This window comes from Gouania willdenowi, chromosome 19, assembly GCF_900634775.1.
Source record: "Gouania willdenowi chromosome 19, fGouWil2.1, whole genome shotgun sequence".
Classification (NCBI taxonomy): Eukaryota; Metazoa; Chordata; class Actinopteri; order Blenniiformes; family Gobiesocidae; genus Gouania; species Gouania willdenowi.
Window position 1 is genome coordinate 21,472,302 of NC_041062.1, and position 14,822 is coordinate 21,487,123.

The window sequence follows — 14,822 nt, forward strand, 5'->3', positions numbered from 1 at the left end:
AGTGAAGGCCAGGAGAATAAACAGGACATTCTCCACAAAACCGGCTAAGGTGTCCTCTTAGTGGTAAAGGAATAACGGCAGATTAGAGCCACCACGAGCTGCGATGGAAACATACTGGAAAAGCATATAGGAAGAGGAAGCATCACATAAGATGTCAGATGGCGAGCACTACTCATGCACAATGGATGACTCAAGGGACTGTCATGTCTCGTGTGTGCGTTCGCGTGCGTGCACGCATTGCATCTTAAACTGTAATGGTTAGGGGAAATGTGCACTTTATTTTGCAGAAGAAGCTAAATAATCTAGTGTACAGTAGTATGGATAAGAGAGCAGGAGTTCAGGTTTGATAAGTGCACAAATCAGAAGCGTAAACAATCAAACTTTGAGTGAACACAAGGGTTAAGCAGAAACACACAAAGATTTAAGAAGTTCTTTAGGACACAAACATCCTCAAAAGAGAAACTGCAAAGAAAGGTCGTAATGTCATTTCTCAGCTTTTTAAAGGTTTTCATTTTTGCATTTTGCTTATGATTCACCAGCAAAATCGGAAAACTCTGAATTTTCCCCTTAGTCTTGAAATCTTGTGCAGGAAGGTATTGCCAACCCCTTGCAGGATATTTTACAAGTTGTGTTCTTGGCATCGTAAAGGTGGCAGCTTGTCCCTGTGCCAGATCAGAGTCAAACTGTCCTCAAGCGTGATTTGCAGTCATATGCACTCATTGGAAAGCCTCTTTCTGCCTGTGGGTTTGACTCGCCAAGTTACAGCCTTATTGGTGACTTTTCACATTCAGACAATGTAACGCTCTTTCACTGTTACCACCCTACAATGGCCACTCCTAAGCTTTTTGTCCTTCTTATTGTGTTCTTGCAGATATCATTGGTTTGTCTGGTCTCATCACCCCCTCCCTGGACGAAATGATCCATGTAGCCAAAGAAATGGAAAGACTAGGAATGACAACACCTCTATTGATAGGAGGAGCAACGACATCAAAGTAAGTGAAACGTGCATCCACACACACGCACACACACATTCGTCCTTTGGATTCAACTCAAAAACACCAAGTGCAATGAGGTAATAATATCTTTCTGATTAGAACACACACTGCAGTGAAGATCGCCCCTCGCTACACGAAACCTGTGGTCCACGTTCTTGATGCCTCCCGGAGTGTGGTGGTGGTAAGGATGTCATACTTTGTTATTATCTATGTGGGTTGAAATCCTCATATGCGTGATTTAACACTAATTACATCAATAGATTTGACTGACTCAGGAAGCTGTACTCACTCAGACTCTGGCTGTAGTTTGATAATTGTGTGATTGTGTCAGTGCTCACAGCTGCTAAATGAAGCGCTGAAGGAGGAGTACTTTGAGGACCTGCAAGAGGAGTATGAGGAGATCAGACAGGAGCACTATGACTCCATGAAGGTAAGGAGGGGTTGAACATCATCATTTGTGAGAAAAAGATTTGCATGTGGCTTATTAATGTAAAAGAAGTCTAATAAAATACACTTGATGTTGAAGTTTTATGGTGTCAGGCATTTATTGTAACTTTCTGTGAGTGTTTGTATTAAACCTAGAAAAGTCTGACCAGGCATTCCTTTGGTTTCATGTTTATTTTGCTCTCTCCTCAAACTAAAAACCCTAATGTTAAAAACTGTTACTTTTCTCTGACGGACTGAAAAGTAAACATACTTTTTGAAAACGCAGAACGTTCTGGTTCCTCGGCCTGGGGTGGGGTTGGATGGTTCGAAGACCAACCCTCCTCAGGGCAGTTGCCTGCCTCACCCCAAAGTTCACCACCCGAGTCACCCCAGTGCGGACCCCCGAGGGGCCCTCGCCTTTAATGGTTTTTAAAGAGGGGTCCGGGTCGGGTGGCTCCTTCCCCCTCTGTTGTGGGCAGGGGGTTGCAGTCCGTAAGGGTTCTCCCCCACAATGCCCCCCGCACCCTGGTAGGTTATTTGTCGTGCCAAGGCAAGCTGTCTGGGCGAGTCCCCCTTGCGCCTACATGGAGACTTCCCACCAAGCAAGGAGAATGATCTGGTATCCTACAGAACGTCATTATCATCATCATCATCGCTCTCATTCTGTATTCCTGTACTTCAGCACCAATAGCAGTGTCCCCTAGCGGCCAACATTATTCAAATTTGGCTCATACCCACACAGCCACATTCCAACCAATGATCTCAGATTTGGTGTTAACATTTATTTTGATCGAGATATGCAACAGTTCGCGTTTTTATTTCTAGCTAGAAAATAATTAATTTGCACATATTTTAACAGAAAAAAATTATTTACAGAACTTTAGATCAGGTCCAACTGATGACTCTACGTGCCAAGTTTCACTCTGATTGGACAAAACCACAAGGAGGAGTTCAAAAAAGTAGGTTTTCGCGATTTTGCGTCAACACAATTATAGGCGGAAATGGGCGTGGTCCAGCCCAGGTGATTTAGGGCTTTTCAGGGAATCTGTGGATATGAGGTTTTTGAATGTGCAACATTTGGGAGATATAGACACAAAGTACAGTGACCTTGGTTATAGTGCCACCTGCTGGCGGATATATGTGAGTTTTTGCGTCCGAAGTACGTATAGGTTTTCCCAGCCGATCCTCAAAGATCAAGCCGATATCTCAAACAAACACAAAACATCTGCCTCTAGTGTTATTGTGATTACTTACACTTGAACTTGCATGATTTTTCTAGTTTGTCCTGACATTGGAAATAAAACAATTACTTTTTCTCTCAAAACTATAGGTTAATGCATTCATGCTACTCTAAACTACAGAAGAGTGTATTTTGTGGTTCAAATGATGTCTATAGTAATAAGGGTGGAAAGGAGAGAAAAAATGTTTCATGTTTCTTCTCATACCTCTCACCACTTTACTGTGTTTTAGGATCATCGCTATCTGTCTCTCTCCAAAGCCAGGGATAAGGCCTTACATATTGACTGGGACTGCCTGCCCACACCAGGTGAGTAAAGAGCAGAGGCCACTAATTCAGGTTGAACTTTAACTGCTGATTAACTTCCTAATGATTAACAAGAGTTACTCTAAAATCTGGAATTTAATTGATCAATAACTCAATTTAAGCCAGACTGAATGTCAACAGTGTTTTGCTTTTTGTTCCCCTACCTGCTGATAGTTTCTCACAATATGCAAAGTAATCAAGCCTCAGCCCCCAGTAGGGCTGGGCGATATGGACTAAAAGTCATATGTCAATATTTTTTCTTAAAATGGTGATATACAAAATAAATCTCGATAATATAATTTCAAATGCAGTCTGACCAGACTGACAATATAGGGTTAAATTTGCTGATGCAAAATGCCACACATATTTATTAACAAACAGTTGCACAGTATGTGCCACTTTTGGCTTTTTCTCCTATAAGAAACAGCATGGGTGAGTGAGTTCTGTAGTGTGGCTTGTTTAGGGGAATGTCTGGGTTAGAATGCACTCAGAAATCCATCAAAAAAAAATGATATGGATGATATTGTAATTTTCTATATAGCCCCCTGCTCACACTGGATTTCCACTGGATGCGTAACTACTCCGTAACGTCTCCGCTGCGTAACTGCAGCCCAATCCGTTGTCCTTCAGGCCCCATCTGTGATGCGTATCTGTTGCAGCAAAGACTCTGATTCACATGTAATCATGCGTAATGGCATCAAAAAGTGGAACCAAAAATAGCATTGCGCATGCACCGCAGAGACCTGAATAAAAATGGACGTGTTTTTTTTCAAGCCAAATTAAAACATCTAGCGCTCAAGACTAACAATGATTGGCATCATTTTGACTGACCAAACTTGTTTCCAAACTTGTGAACAGTTGTGGCAAACGTGGGCATCCGCCTGAACTTTTTTGTACAAAAACATGTCTATCATTGGTCTAATGTTTATTATCATCACCAAACTTGCTGCAGTTGATGTCCATACATTAGTTCAATTATTTCTGTTTTTACAGCCTTTGATAATGATAATTGGCTTTATATTTGAGATAAATCTCTAGGGGTTTTTTGGGCGGACTTCAGATTTCTGTATTTAAAACATGATTTATTGTAATTCAGTATCATGTATTCTAAAATTTCCCATCATCTGTAACCACAAAGAGTCCTACTTCAATCTGAACAAAAATTAGCCATGTAGGTCATATAGAAGCTTAGAAAAACAGTATTTGTTATGGGTAAGTGATTTTTGGCCAAAAGTGGCTGGGGCTTAAGAGGTAAATAGTTTTCTAGACAAAATGTTATAGTCAGACAAAGGGGGTACTCAGAAATAAGAGAAAGGAGTACTTGAGCCAAACAAGTTTGAGAACCACTGGTGTAAGTAATGTTATTTACATACTGTATGTAACATTCTACTTTCATGCAGAAGTGGCATGTCTGTGTCTGTGTTGCAGTGTGTCCTCAGTTCCTGGGCCCACGAGTGTTCCCGAACTACGACCTGAACCGACTGATGGAGTTCATTGACTGGAAACCTTTCTTTGACGTGTGGCAGCTCAGAGGAAAATACCCCAATAGAGGATACCCCAAGATCTTCAAAGACAACACTGTTGGTAAGAGCATCTTCTCATCACGTTTGCAATCAATGGTGAGGAGGAGGAGGAAGTAGTGTGACATCCATCGTCCTGCAGGTTCAGAGGCTCTCCAAGTGTTTGAAGATGCCCAACGACTGCTCAACCAGATGATCGATAATGGTGCTTTAACGGGGCGGGGCTTGGTGGGCTTTTGGCGAGCTCAGAGTAATGGAGATGATATCAATGTGTACGGAGATGACGTCAAAGTAGACAAGAATACGAAGCCCATCAGCACATTCTATGGTTTACGGCAGCAGGTTAGAGATGGAGCTCAGCCTTTAGTGCAGAAAAATGTGTCTGCTTCATTTGTTTCTCAAGTGTGTGTGTGTGCGTGTGTGTGTGTGTGTGGGCTGCAGCTTGAGAAAGACAGCTCGAGCTCAGAGCCCTTCCTGTGCGTGTCGGACTTTGTGGCCCCTGTGGACAGCGGCGTTGCAGATTACATCGGCGTGTTTGCTGTTGGCGTGTTTGGAGCAGAGAAGCTGAGTCAGCAGTTCCTGGCTCAGGGAGATGATTACAGCAGCATCATGGTCAAAGCGCTGGCTGACCGTCTGGCTGAGGTACTCACAAAGGTTTTCATGAAAAACACACATTTTGAAGAGTTATACATGCTGTTATTTATATATGCAACTGTTCACTGAGTGAGTGTGTGCAGTTTATCAAAGTAAAAATAAGTAATGTTTGTATGCACATATTTCACCCCCTTTTCATTGAATAAAAGTCATTAATTACTTTGAACAGAACCATTTAAAATGTGACCTGTATCAGATTCAGAATCAGAAGTACTTTATTTATCCCAGGGGGAAATTACTTTCATTACATAAATACGGATTAAATACAGGTGCACACATTACAGTACAACAAAATAAAATAAGATAAATAGTATTAATACACGTGCAAATACAGATATATACAACAATCAAATCTGTCAGGTTAAAGAGTTTGATCACCACAGGCAGGAGTGATTTCAGGGTGAACTGACCCACATGCACATTTTTGCGTTTGTCTCAAAGTTTTTATGCAGTGGAGAATGAATGATCAGGTGGAGGAGGACGAGGAGAAAGAAAGAAACAAATATTTTGTTTGCTGAATTGCTTTTAAACATGGTATGAACCAGTGTGCTAGTGTTGGAGTCACTTATAATTGTAATCACGTAATTGATAATTAATTATAATTATGATGTGATTATATTAATTGTATTTGTATTGTAATTGAGAATGTAATTGCAATTGATAGGGGTGTCCCAATCCTTTATCAGCCTGAAAACGAATATTGGATATTGGATTCAAATTTCCATTTTTTTTTTTTTTTTGTGATTAATGTTTAATTTATTTTATTCAATTGTAGAATACTGTAGATATTATGTAACCAATTGGTTAATAATAAATGGGTCAGTTTTCATATACCTACTCTTGCTGACTATTGTTCTCTGTTTGATCACTTGATCAAGCCTTTTCTAACATTCCACACTACAAAACAAGTAATTATTATTTTTAATAAAAAAAATAGTAATAAAAGTATGTATGATTCATTTTGATATTTTATCGGATCAATATCGGTATCGGCTGATACGCAAGGCTGCAATATTGGTATCATATCGGAAATGAAAAAGTCGTATCGGGACATCCCTATTAATTGACTTTCAGGGGGAAATAATGATTGTAATCTTATTTGTGATTGAAAAAACTGCTGGGCACTGTCATCATAATCTCTAATCTGCCTTGGTCGTTCACACTGAGGTCCCACTGGAAAAAATCAGATCTGTATCACATTCAGAACCACATATGAGAGTGGTCTAAATCTGTTTAGAAAAACACAGATATGAGCCAGATTTTAGTGTTTACATTGCTTCTAAAAAATCTGACCTGGTCACTTGAGTCCTCAAAAAAAAAAAATCAGCCATTTTTGCCTGCAGTGTGTGAACATACCATGGTTGGGGTCAATTAGAATTGTAATCGCGTAACTGATAATTCATTACAATTATGGTGTAATTATAATTGTAATTTTAAAAATCTGTTGCTGTCATAATCATAATGAAATTGTAATTTTGTTCAGATAATTGACTTTGTAATTATAATTTCCATGAAAATTCTATTAAAAATGTCCATTTTAATTTAACACAAAACTGAGCAACCATGTTACAGTTCTATGTACAGGTCTACACATATGTATAGTAGTGAACAATTATTGAATATGTTTCATATAAATCTTTCCCACATTTTACCATTTAAAATTTTTTTTTAAATTGAGGCGTAAACTGACACAAAAAAAGGCTCAGACGCCCACACTAAAAATATTCAATCTTTATTTTCATTGATTAGGAAACCTAACATGGTACTGTAATCAATAAATAGGAAATAAATTAGATAGATAGATATTTGTTTTTAGTGTATTATACAGCTGATGTAGGACCCGTTATCATAAGAGATGCTAACAGAAAGCTAACACAAGAGGAAGGTTAACTATTTATTTTTTTATGTGCCACTTTTGGCTTTTTCTCCTTTAAGGGACAGCATGTGTGAGTGAGTTCTGTTTAATGAAAGGTCTGGGTTAGGACACACTCAGCAATCCATCAAACTGAGCTTTTCATTCTGTTCTGAGATGTAGTGAAAGCAACAACTCTGAAAGTGAGTATTTTAATACAAATCAAGCTATAAGATATATATCTCAGAAATATAGAAGTAGTGTAAAATGGATAAATCAAAAAAAGATCTATTTTGATATAAGCGATATTGTCAGTTTCTATATCGTCAAAATAGAAAACTCGATATATCTTGAATGTCCATACATTGCCCAGGCCTACACACTACACATTTATATTGTTAGCAAACACACTCGCAGTAATACACATTTTCTTTTTATCGCTGAGCTAATGTGGAAGCTTGGAATGCTCCACAGAAAAGAATTCACCAATAGGAAGGTGTTTGTGCTTCTCCACCTCCACCTCCAGGCGTTTGCAGAGGAGCTCCATGCCCGTGTGAGGAAGCAGCTCTGGGGCTACAGCGCAGATGAATCTCTGCAGGCCTCCGACCTCCACAGAGTTCGTTACAAGGGCATCAGACCTGCTGCTGGTTACCCCATCCAGCCTGACCACACGGAAAAGAACACCATGTGGAGCTTAGCAGGCATACTGGAGAAGACGGGTGAGAGTGCAATCATTCACCCTTTACTGCATTTTTACAAATATTAATTGGTAACACTTTATAATAACTATCCGTTATAAATAGTGAAGCAAATATTCAACAAGCCATTTATAACTAATTAACTAACACTTTATTAATGATCTAACAGTTTGTTTAGGATTTATAACTGTGCCTTATAGATAGTCAATAGATAACTTACAAGCTATTAGTTAACAATTTATGAATCACATGTTAACTGTATGTTAATGATTTAGAACAGTGGTTCTCAAACATTACTGGCTCACGTACCCCCTTTCTCTTTTTTCTGAATCTAAGTACTCTCTTATCCGACTACAACGTTAGAATATTCTAATCAAGATCATTTCTATCATCATTTTGTGTTTTTTGTGCCATTTTGTGTTTTTTGTGTCATTTTGTGTGTTCTGCTGTAGTTTGTCTGCTCTTTTTATTATTCAGTATATTTTTCTCTTATTTTGTGTGTTTTTCTTGCCGTTTTGTGAGTTTCTGCTAATATTTACAATGAGAATCATTTTCAACTAAAAATAAACAATTTAAACCCCCATTTTTTTTAATGCTTTCATTTGTTAATTTTTCTTTCTCTCTCACGTACCCCCTGCAGTGCCATCGTGTACCCCTAGCAGTACACGTGCACCCCTTTGAGCTCAGTCCGCGGGGGCTTGGGCTGGGAACCGGAGGGTGGCCGGTTCAAGTCCCGGTGCGGACAAAATACGGGAGTTGCTCTGGTAGCTGAAAGCACTGCCGAGGTGCACTTGAGCAAGGCACCGAACCCTGACACTGCTCTGCAACATTGTTGATCCCAAACGTATCAATAACTAATGGCTTATTCATGATCTATTATGTAATTATGAAATTGTTAACTAACAGCTTGTATGTTATCTATTGGCTATCTACTGTATATATAAAGTGTTACCTGTTTGTATTTGTGATCAACTTTTTATTCAGGTGTGGTTAGCGATTGCAGTTTAATTTGTTACTTTTTATCCCTCAAGTCCATTCCCCTAGTGATGGGCATATTCATAAATATACACAAATGAGTTTAATACCCATAGAAATCAATTCCTTAAACAATAAATAAATAACAATTCAATTAAAAGAAATAAAAAGAAGAATTATAAAAATAAAGACAACCTTGTCCAGATTCCCCCAATGTATAGAATTATGCAATAACAATATGTCATACAGTACAAAACAGGTGCTGATTTACAGAAATAGCAATATATACATAATAGCTATGCACAGTACAGAGTAGTTAGCAAGGTACATATGGTTATGGAATTTACTTTCTCAATTATTTTTCCTCAAATTTAAGAGAAAATTATATCAGGTGTTACACTGTGATGTTAATAGTAGTCTAATCCAGTCCCATTTTAGTTAATAAATTAGACCAGCAAGACGAGCTGAATTATATCTGTACGATAGGAGCCATTTTTAACAGCTAATAATACCCAATGATTATTAATTGATACATTTCATTTTGAAGTATCATCAAGCACAAAAAAGCCTTGACGTGCAGGGTGTGGCTCTACCAGTAATATTGGACAGTTTATTTGCTACAGTTTCCCAGAAGTGAAGAACCTCTGGGCATGGCCACACTATGTGGAGAAAAGTGCCTACAATATTGTCTGGACAGAAATCACAATATTTAGTCTTTTAGTTTCATTTCATGTAGCCTCCTGGCATATAGGGATATATTGGATATATTACTCTCCTTTATAACATTTTTATATCCATAAATCCAATCTAATAAAGGTATAAACTTGAGTGAGATCTGATGCAGTTAGTGCTGGCATTATTATAACAGCTGGAGGTTCTGGACGATTGGCTGTTGAAGTTCATTCAAGAGCAGAGCAGATGGAGGAACCTGCTCACTGATGCTTTCCTTTGGCTTCTGTCACTGTTTCTCCTGCTTGTTATGAATTAATGGGACTCTACAGCAGCATTTTGATGAGGTTTGATGAGGATTTTAATACTGGAAAAGAGAAAATAGTGTAGTAGATCAATCCGTGTACTGTTCGTTTTTTGGTTATTCTGTTTTAAAACCAAATCAAAATAACAAATAAACGTTGTGGTTATTTTGTTTTACTGATTTAAAACCTAAACAGAAATACAGAAACATCAGAAACCAGATAAGCAGCGTTTTTCTGTTTTTAAAATATTAATGGCAAAATCTTGTTCTGTTTGTGAGATATTTAGAAATTTACAGGGAAATTAGAGTACCAGTAGATTCATTACACCTCCTCTGGTTCCTTTAATCACATATAATGTGCATGCTTTACATAACATCATCTTTTTGTTTTCATTTATTTATGTATTAATAACATTTCATTTCACCATTTCATCAGTAATGTGACTTTATGCGTTGCTTCTTTGTTGTCCAGGACTAAAAGTCAGCCCCCGTCTGTGGGTCTCCTATGTGTGGTGAGCTTAAAACATTAGGCTCTTGTCGTAGTTTCCCTAGAATATTCAAATATAACACAAACAGAACGATATTTAATTTTAAAGCAGAAAAACGCTGCGTCTGGTTTTTGATTTTGATCAGTAAAACAAAAATAACCACACCGTTTGTTATTTTCATTTAGTTTTAAAACGGAATGACCAAAAAAACAGTCAGGTTAATTCTGTTTTCATGGGTGAATCCATCTTGCATTTTGATTCACTGCTGTAAAGAACTGTTGTTTGAGATCATTTTAAAATGTATCAGGTTTCCTATCCACAAATCATCTCTTCTCACAGGTTTCCTGTTTACATTCACTGTGCAAAGCTGAAAACTACCTGTGCACATCCGTCCCACGTATTGATCTTATGTTCTTGTGTCTATGTGTGTGTTTTGACGCACTTATCAAAGCTTAACTCCTTAGATTGGTGGTCCTTGACATGTTTGTTTGTTTTTGGCTATTTTCTGTTTTTTTGGGGGTTTTTTCAAAGTCATGAAAAGATAAGACAATCCTTATGTAACAGTAACCTGAAATGACTTTTGTTGTAGTTTTACATTTTCAATATATATAACTTATAAGAAGTTATACAAAATGTATTTTTAATGCATTTTAGATAAAGAGTAACAGGCTATTTTTAGTCAAAGCGTTTTTAATTTGGCTTATTTAGTTGTAAAATGTAAGAGTGACCTTCAATGGGTTGAATCCAGGTATTAATATTGAATCTTCTTATTGGCTGAGAGAGGAGGTTTGTGATGTTTTGGTGGCTTCTTACATCACTGTTGGCCCCGCCCCTCCTATAAAAACTAGCAACTGTTGATCTGTGGTACATAGGTTGGATCGAGAGAACTGTGAATAGAGAGGTATAGTGAGTATTGAGTTGCTAGTTAGCATAGCATAGAAAATCCCCCTTGATGTAAAAAAAATAAAAAATAAATAATTTATACATATCACATTTTTTATATATATATATATATACACCGTATTTTTTGGACTATAAGGTGCACCGGATTATAAGGCGCACTATCAGTGAATGGGTCTGACTGGGTCTATTTTCATACATAAGGCGCACCGGTTTGTTGTTGTTGTTGTTGTTGTTGTTATTAAGAGGTATTAAGTGAAACAAAATAGTCACATAAGTCAAACTTTATTCAACTCATTAACAATAACTCTCAACATTGTTCAGGTTTAACACATAAAATACAGAACATTACACTCACTTTTTCAGTTCAGTATGTTGAAGCACAGTACAGGTACATATCACTCCACGAGCCGCCTGACTACGGTAGCCCTAAAGCGCCAAAAATCCATCAAGAGGTGCAGCTTCATAGTTTGCCAAAGTTGTACTAAAACATTTTGACATATTAATTTCATATATAAGGCGCATTTTTGAGAAAATTAAAGGATTTTAAGTGCGCCTTATAGTCCGAAAAATATGGTTTATATATATATGTACATTTGTCACAATTTTTCAGTGAAAATGAAAATTTAAAGAAAGTTAATTTCATAAACTTTATCAGTAGTATTTAACTTTACTAAGTAGAACAAACTACATCTCTCATCTGTATGTATCTTTGTGAGTTTGAATTTGAATTGTTTGAACCTGACTGGTAATAAGTCAACAAAGACATTGTTAGCTGTTGTTTCTTCCAGGCGGCTCTAATAATAATAATACATTATTCCTTACTTTCCCAAACTTCTTCCTAAAGAAAATGAAACTTCGCCCAAAAGTTTTTCTGATGAAATTACAGTGACTGTTAATGTTTTTAGAAGCAATTTCCCCCTGGGATTAATAAAGGAATTCGGATTCGGATTCTGATAAGACAAAATATCTTTAGTGTCTCACCACATGTGATACCTTTAGTTGAAAATGTGACATTTTTAATGGTTTTAAACTGTTGCCTATATTAGTTATATATACTGTTAAAAAGACTTCCTTAACGCTATAAAGAATTGCACTTCCTCTGTTTGATAATCCTGTGTGTTTTGTGTCCGTAGGTATCAGCTTGACGGAGTCCCTGGCCATGACGCCAGCCGCTTCAGTGTCTGGACTTTACTTCTCCAATCCTCAGGCCTCATACTTTGCTGTGGGAAAGATCACCAAAGAGCAGGTTTTTAAAAAATATATATTTTCATTTTGTAAGAGCATGAAAATACAGTGCACACTTTCAGACAACATACATTGATGCATCTTTTGCCACTCACAAATAAGATTTTCATACTCCAGAACAAGGAGCAAAATACAGAAGGTCAATTGAATTACTTTTGAAAGCTCAAGATACAATCATAAACAAGAAGACATAGTCAACAACATCCCCTGTCAAGAAAAAAGAAACAAGGGCAATAACTCTGGAAAAAATAATGTGCGCTTCACATCTATGGGAAAACTCATGTATATGCTCATGCTAACATTTACCGCGATCGGCATTGATTTATATAACACACCGTTTTTGCATAACTTTCACAAACACAGTCTTAAGGTGCTTTCACACCGAACGCAACTGCAGCGCTGCAGCAGTTTCCATCTCCCCTGATGTGTCGCTTGCACATAGTGGTACTTTGGTCACTCCATCGCTCCGGTGACGCGATCACTAGGGAAGTAAGTGTGTGTGCGTGTGCGTGTGCGTGTGCACAAATCATTAGGCCCAATAAAGTATACTGCTAAGAAAGAAGGTCCACACAACTGCGTGGTTAGCTCCCAATTTCAGTTTTAATTTACAGAAAAAACGTGACGTTTCGGGCTGACCGCCTTTCATCAGACATAATAAAGTATACACAGAGAATTATAGTCATCCATCCACTCCTTCTGTCTGTTAAGGGTTTAACATATCTGGTCCACAACATAACAAATGTGTTTTTCTGAAAGCAAAGAGAGAAGGTAATCCTTTCCATAAGATTTATGTAATTTACTACATATAATTCACTCATGTATTGTGGGCGGGTCAGGGAGTAACCAACATTGTTAAATTTGTTCATTGATCTCAGTAAAACCAATCACTTAATTCCTCTCAGATGTTTAAAATCCAATCATACTGACTTCATACAGCCAAAAGTCAAATGTAGTTTTCCAAAGTCAATACAACAGAAACATAACCTACTGCAGGTTAGACCCGACACAGCGAGGGTCCAACAGAACACAGCTCAAAACAGAATGAAGCAAATTTTTTTCAGTTTTTTTTTTTTTTTTAAATTATTTGGTTTTTCACATTTCACAGAGAAACTCATTCGCCCTCATTTATCAAAAGTTCTTACGTTCAGAGCGTTCAACCAAATTCATGCAAGCTCTGGTATATACAGTATATATAAACAACATATATCTGTGTTTCTCTTCAGGATCTCTGCCCTGATATGAGGTTTGGTCATTGTGCAGCGTGCATGAGGGGTGGGGGCACATGGGCTCACACTCGCCAGCCTGATGCGTCTAAATGTAAAGAATTATTTTTAGGATGTAAATGAGTAACATTTCATTTAAACCATAATTTGCTCCAATACAGAAACGCTGTTCTGTGCCTCCGTTATTCTCTTCCACAGAGCGTTTAAATGAGCTCCTTAAATTCCAGTTTTCACACTACCAAAAAGCACATTTTTGTTTTTCTTCACCTCAGCTGTGAGAATGTTGCTTTTCATCTCGGAAACGTTTATTTCTTTGCAAATATTTGTTTGACCTCAGTGGGCGGGGCCTCCAAACCTGGAATATTTGAGGGCGTAATATGTTAATGACAATTAAATCCATTCGCAGCATTTATCAACACCCGATCGTTGGTGCGCTTTGATTGGTCAGATACGAATGTTTCATAAGTCCCACGTTGGTCCTGTCACAATGGGAACTCAGATTTGCACCTGTTTTCACGCAAGGTAGAGAAATGACTGCATTAAATCTCGATTTCTTAGCCTGATGATCTAACCTGCAAGCGACTGCCAATGGCGTCCTTTCTCGCGGAGTGGGTCTCCAGCTGCGCTGCTTGGCGCGTCCCTGTTGCTGGGGGCTTTCTTCACGGGGTCTCTCCGGGCAGTGTTGGCCCGGCGGGGCGTGGGGGTGCCGCTTCCCTTTGGGTGTGGCTTGGTGCTTGTCTCATCTCCTGGTTGCCTTGGGGTTGAGGTCGGTGGCGGGGTGCGTTGGGTCCTCGGTTCCTTGGTGCTTTCTCGGATGTGTGTGTGGGGGGCGGTGGCTGCCTCTCGGCTTGGGGTCATAGGCGCGTCTGGAGGGCTGCTCGGCCGTAGGGGGGTTTCCTGGGCTCCCTGGCCCCCACTCTTTCTGCTAGCTTGGCTGCATCTTCGGGTTCGGGGAAGCGCTTGGGTTTGCAGTGGCGGTTCTTGCACATACATTGGTCTATGATGCACTGGCACGCCTTGGACTGTGCTTAACTTTAGACACGTTGATCCCAAAAACCTGTTTTAGGTATTACCACTCACTCCTTCCCTCTGTCCACAGCCACCACCATTATAGCTAAGCTTCACGCTTATCACCACACTGGCTTGATTACACAACACAATATGCACAACTACAACTTCACATCTCAGTCTCACTTTACAATAATCAACTCTTGCCCACCCCTCCCTTACCCCTCCACCTCCCTCCCCAGCCCCTCACCCAGGTGTAACACTGTCCTCTCTTTTTATATTCTCCCTTTAATAATGTGTTTCTTACCCGAGGTTTCCA

General features: G+C 38.7%; 1 protein-coding gene across 2 annotated transcripts in view; it reads left to right on the top strand.

Moving 5' to 3' along the window:
- Positions 1-14,822, top strand: part of mtr (5-methyltetrahydrofolate-homocysteine methyltransferase) — a 60,870-nt gene that overhangs the window by 43,677 nt on the left and 2,371 nt on the right. For both annotated transcript variants that reach the window (XM_028475702.1, XM_028475703.1), the window contains 9 exons: positions 872-992; positions 1,095-1,176; positions 1,327-1,425; positions 2,892-2,967; positions 4,393-4,548; positions 4,627-4,826; positions 4,926-5,126; positions 7,517-7,709; positions 12,161-12,273. In XM_028475702.1, coding sequence (XP_028331503.1) covers positions 872-992; positions 1,095-1,176; positions 1,327-1,425; positions 2,892-2,967; positions 4,393-4,548; positions 4,627-4,826; positions 4,926-5,126; positions 7,517-7,709; positions 12,161-12,273 — 1,241 coding nt within the window. The remainder of the gene's footprint in view (positions 1-871; positions 993-1,094; positions 1,177-1,326; positions 1,426-2,891; positions 2,968-4,392; positions 4,549-4,626; positions 4,827-4,925; positions 5,127-7,516; positions 7,710-12,160; positions 12,274-14,822) is intronic.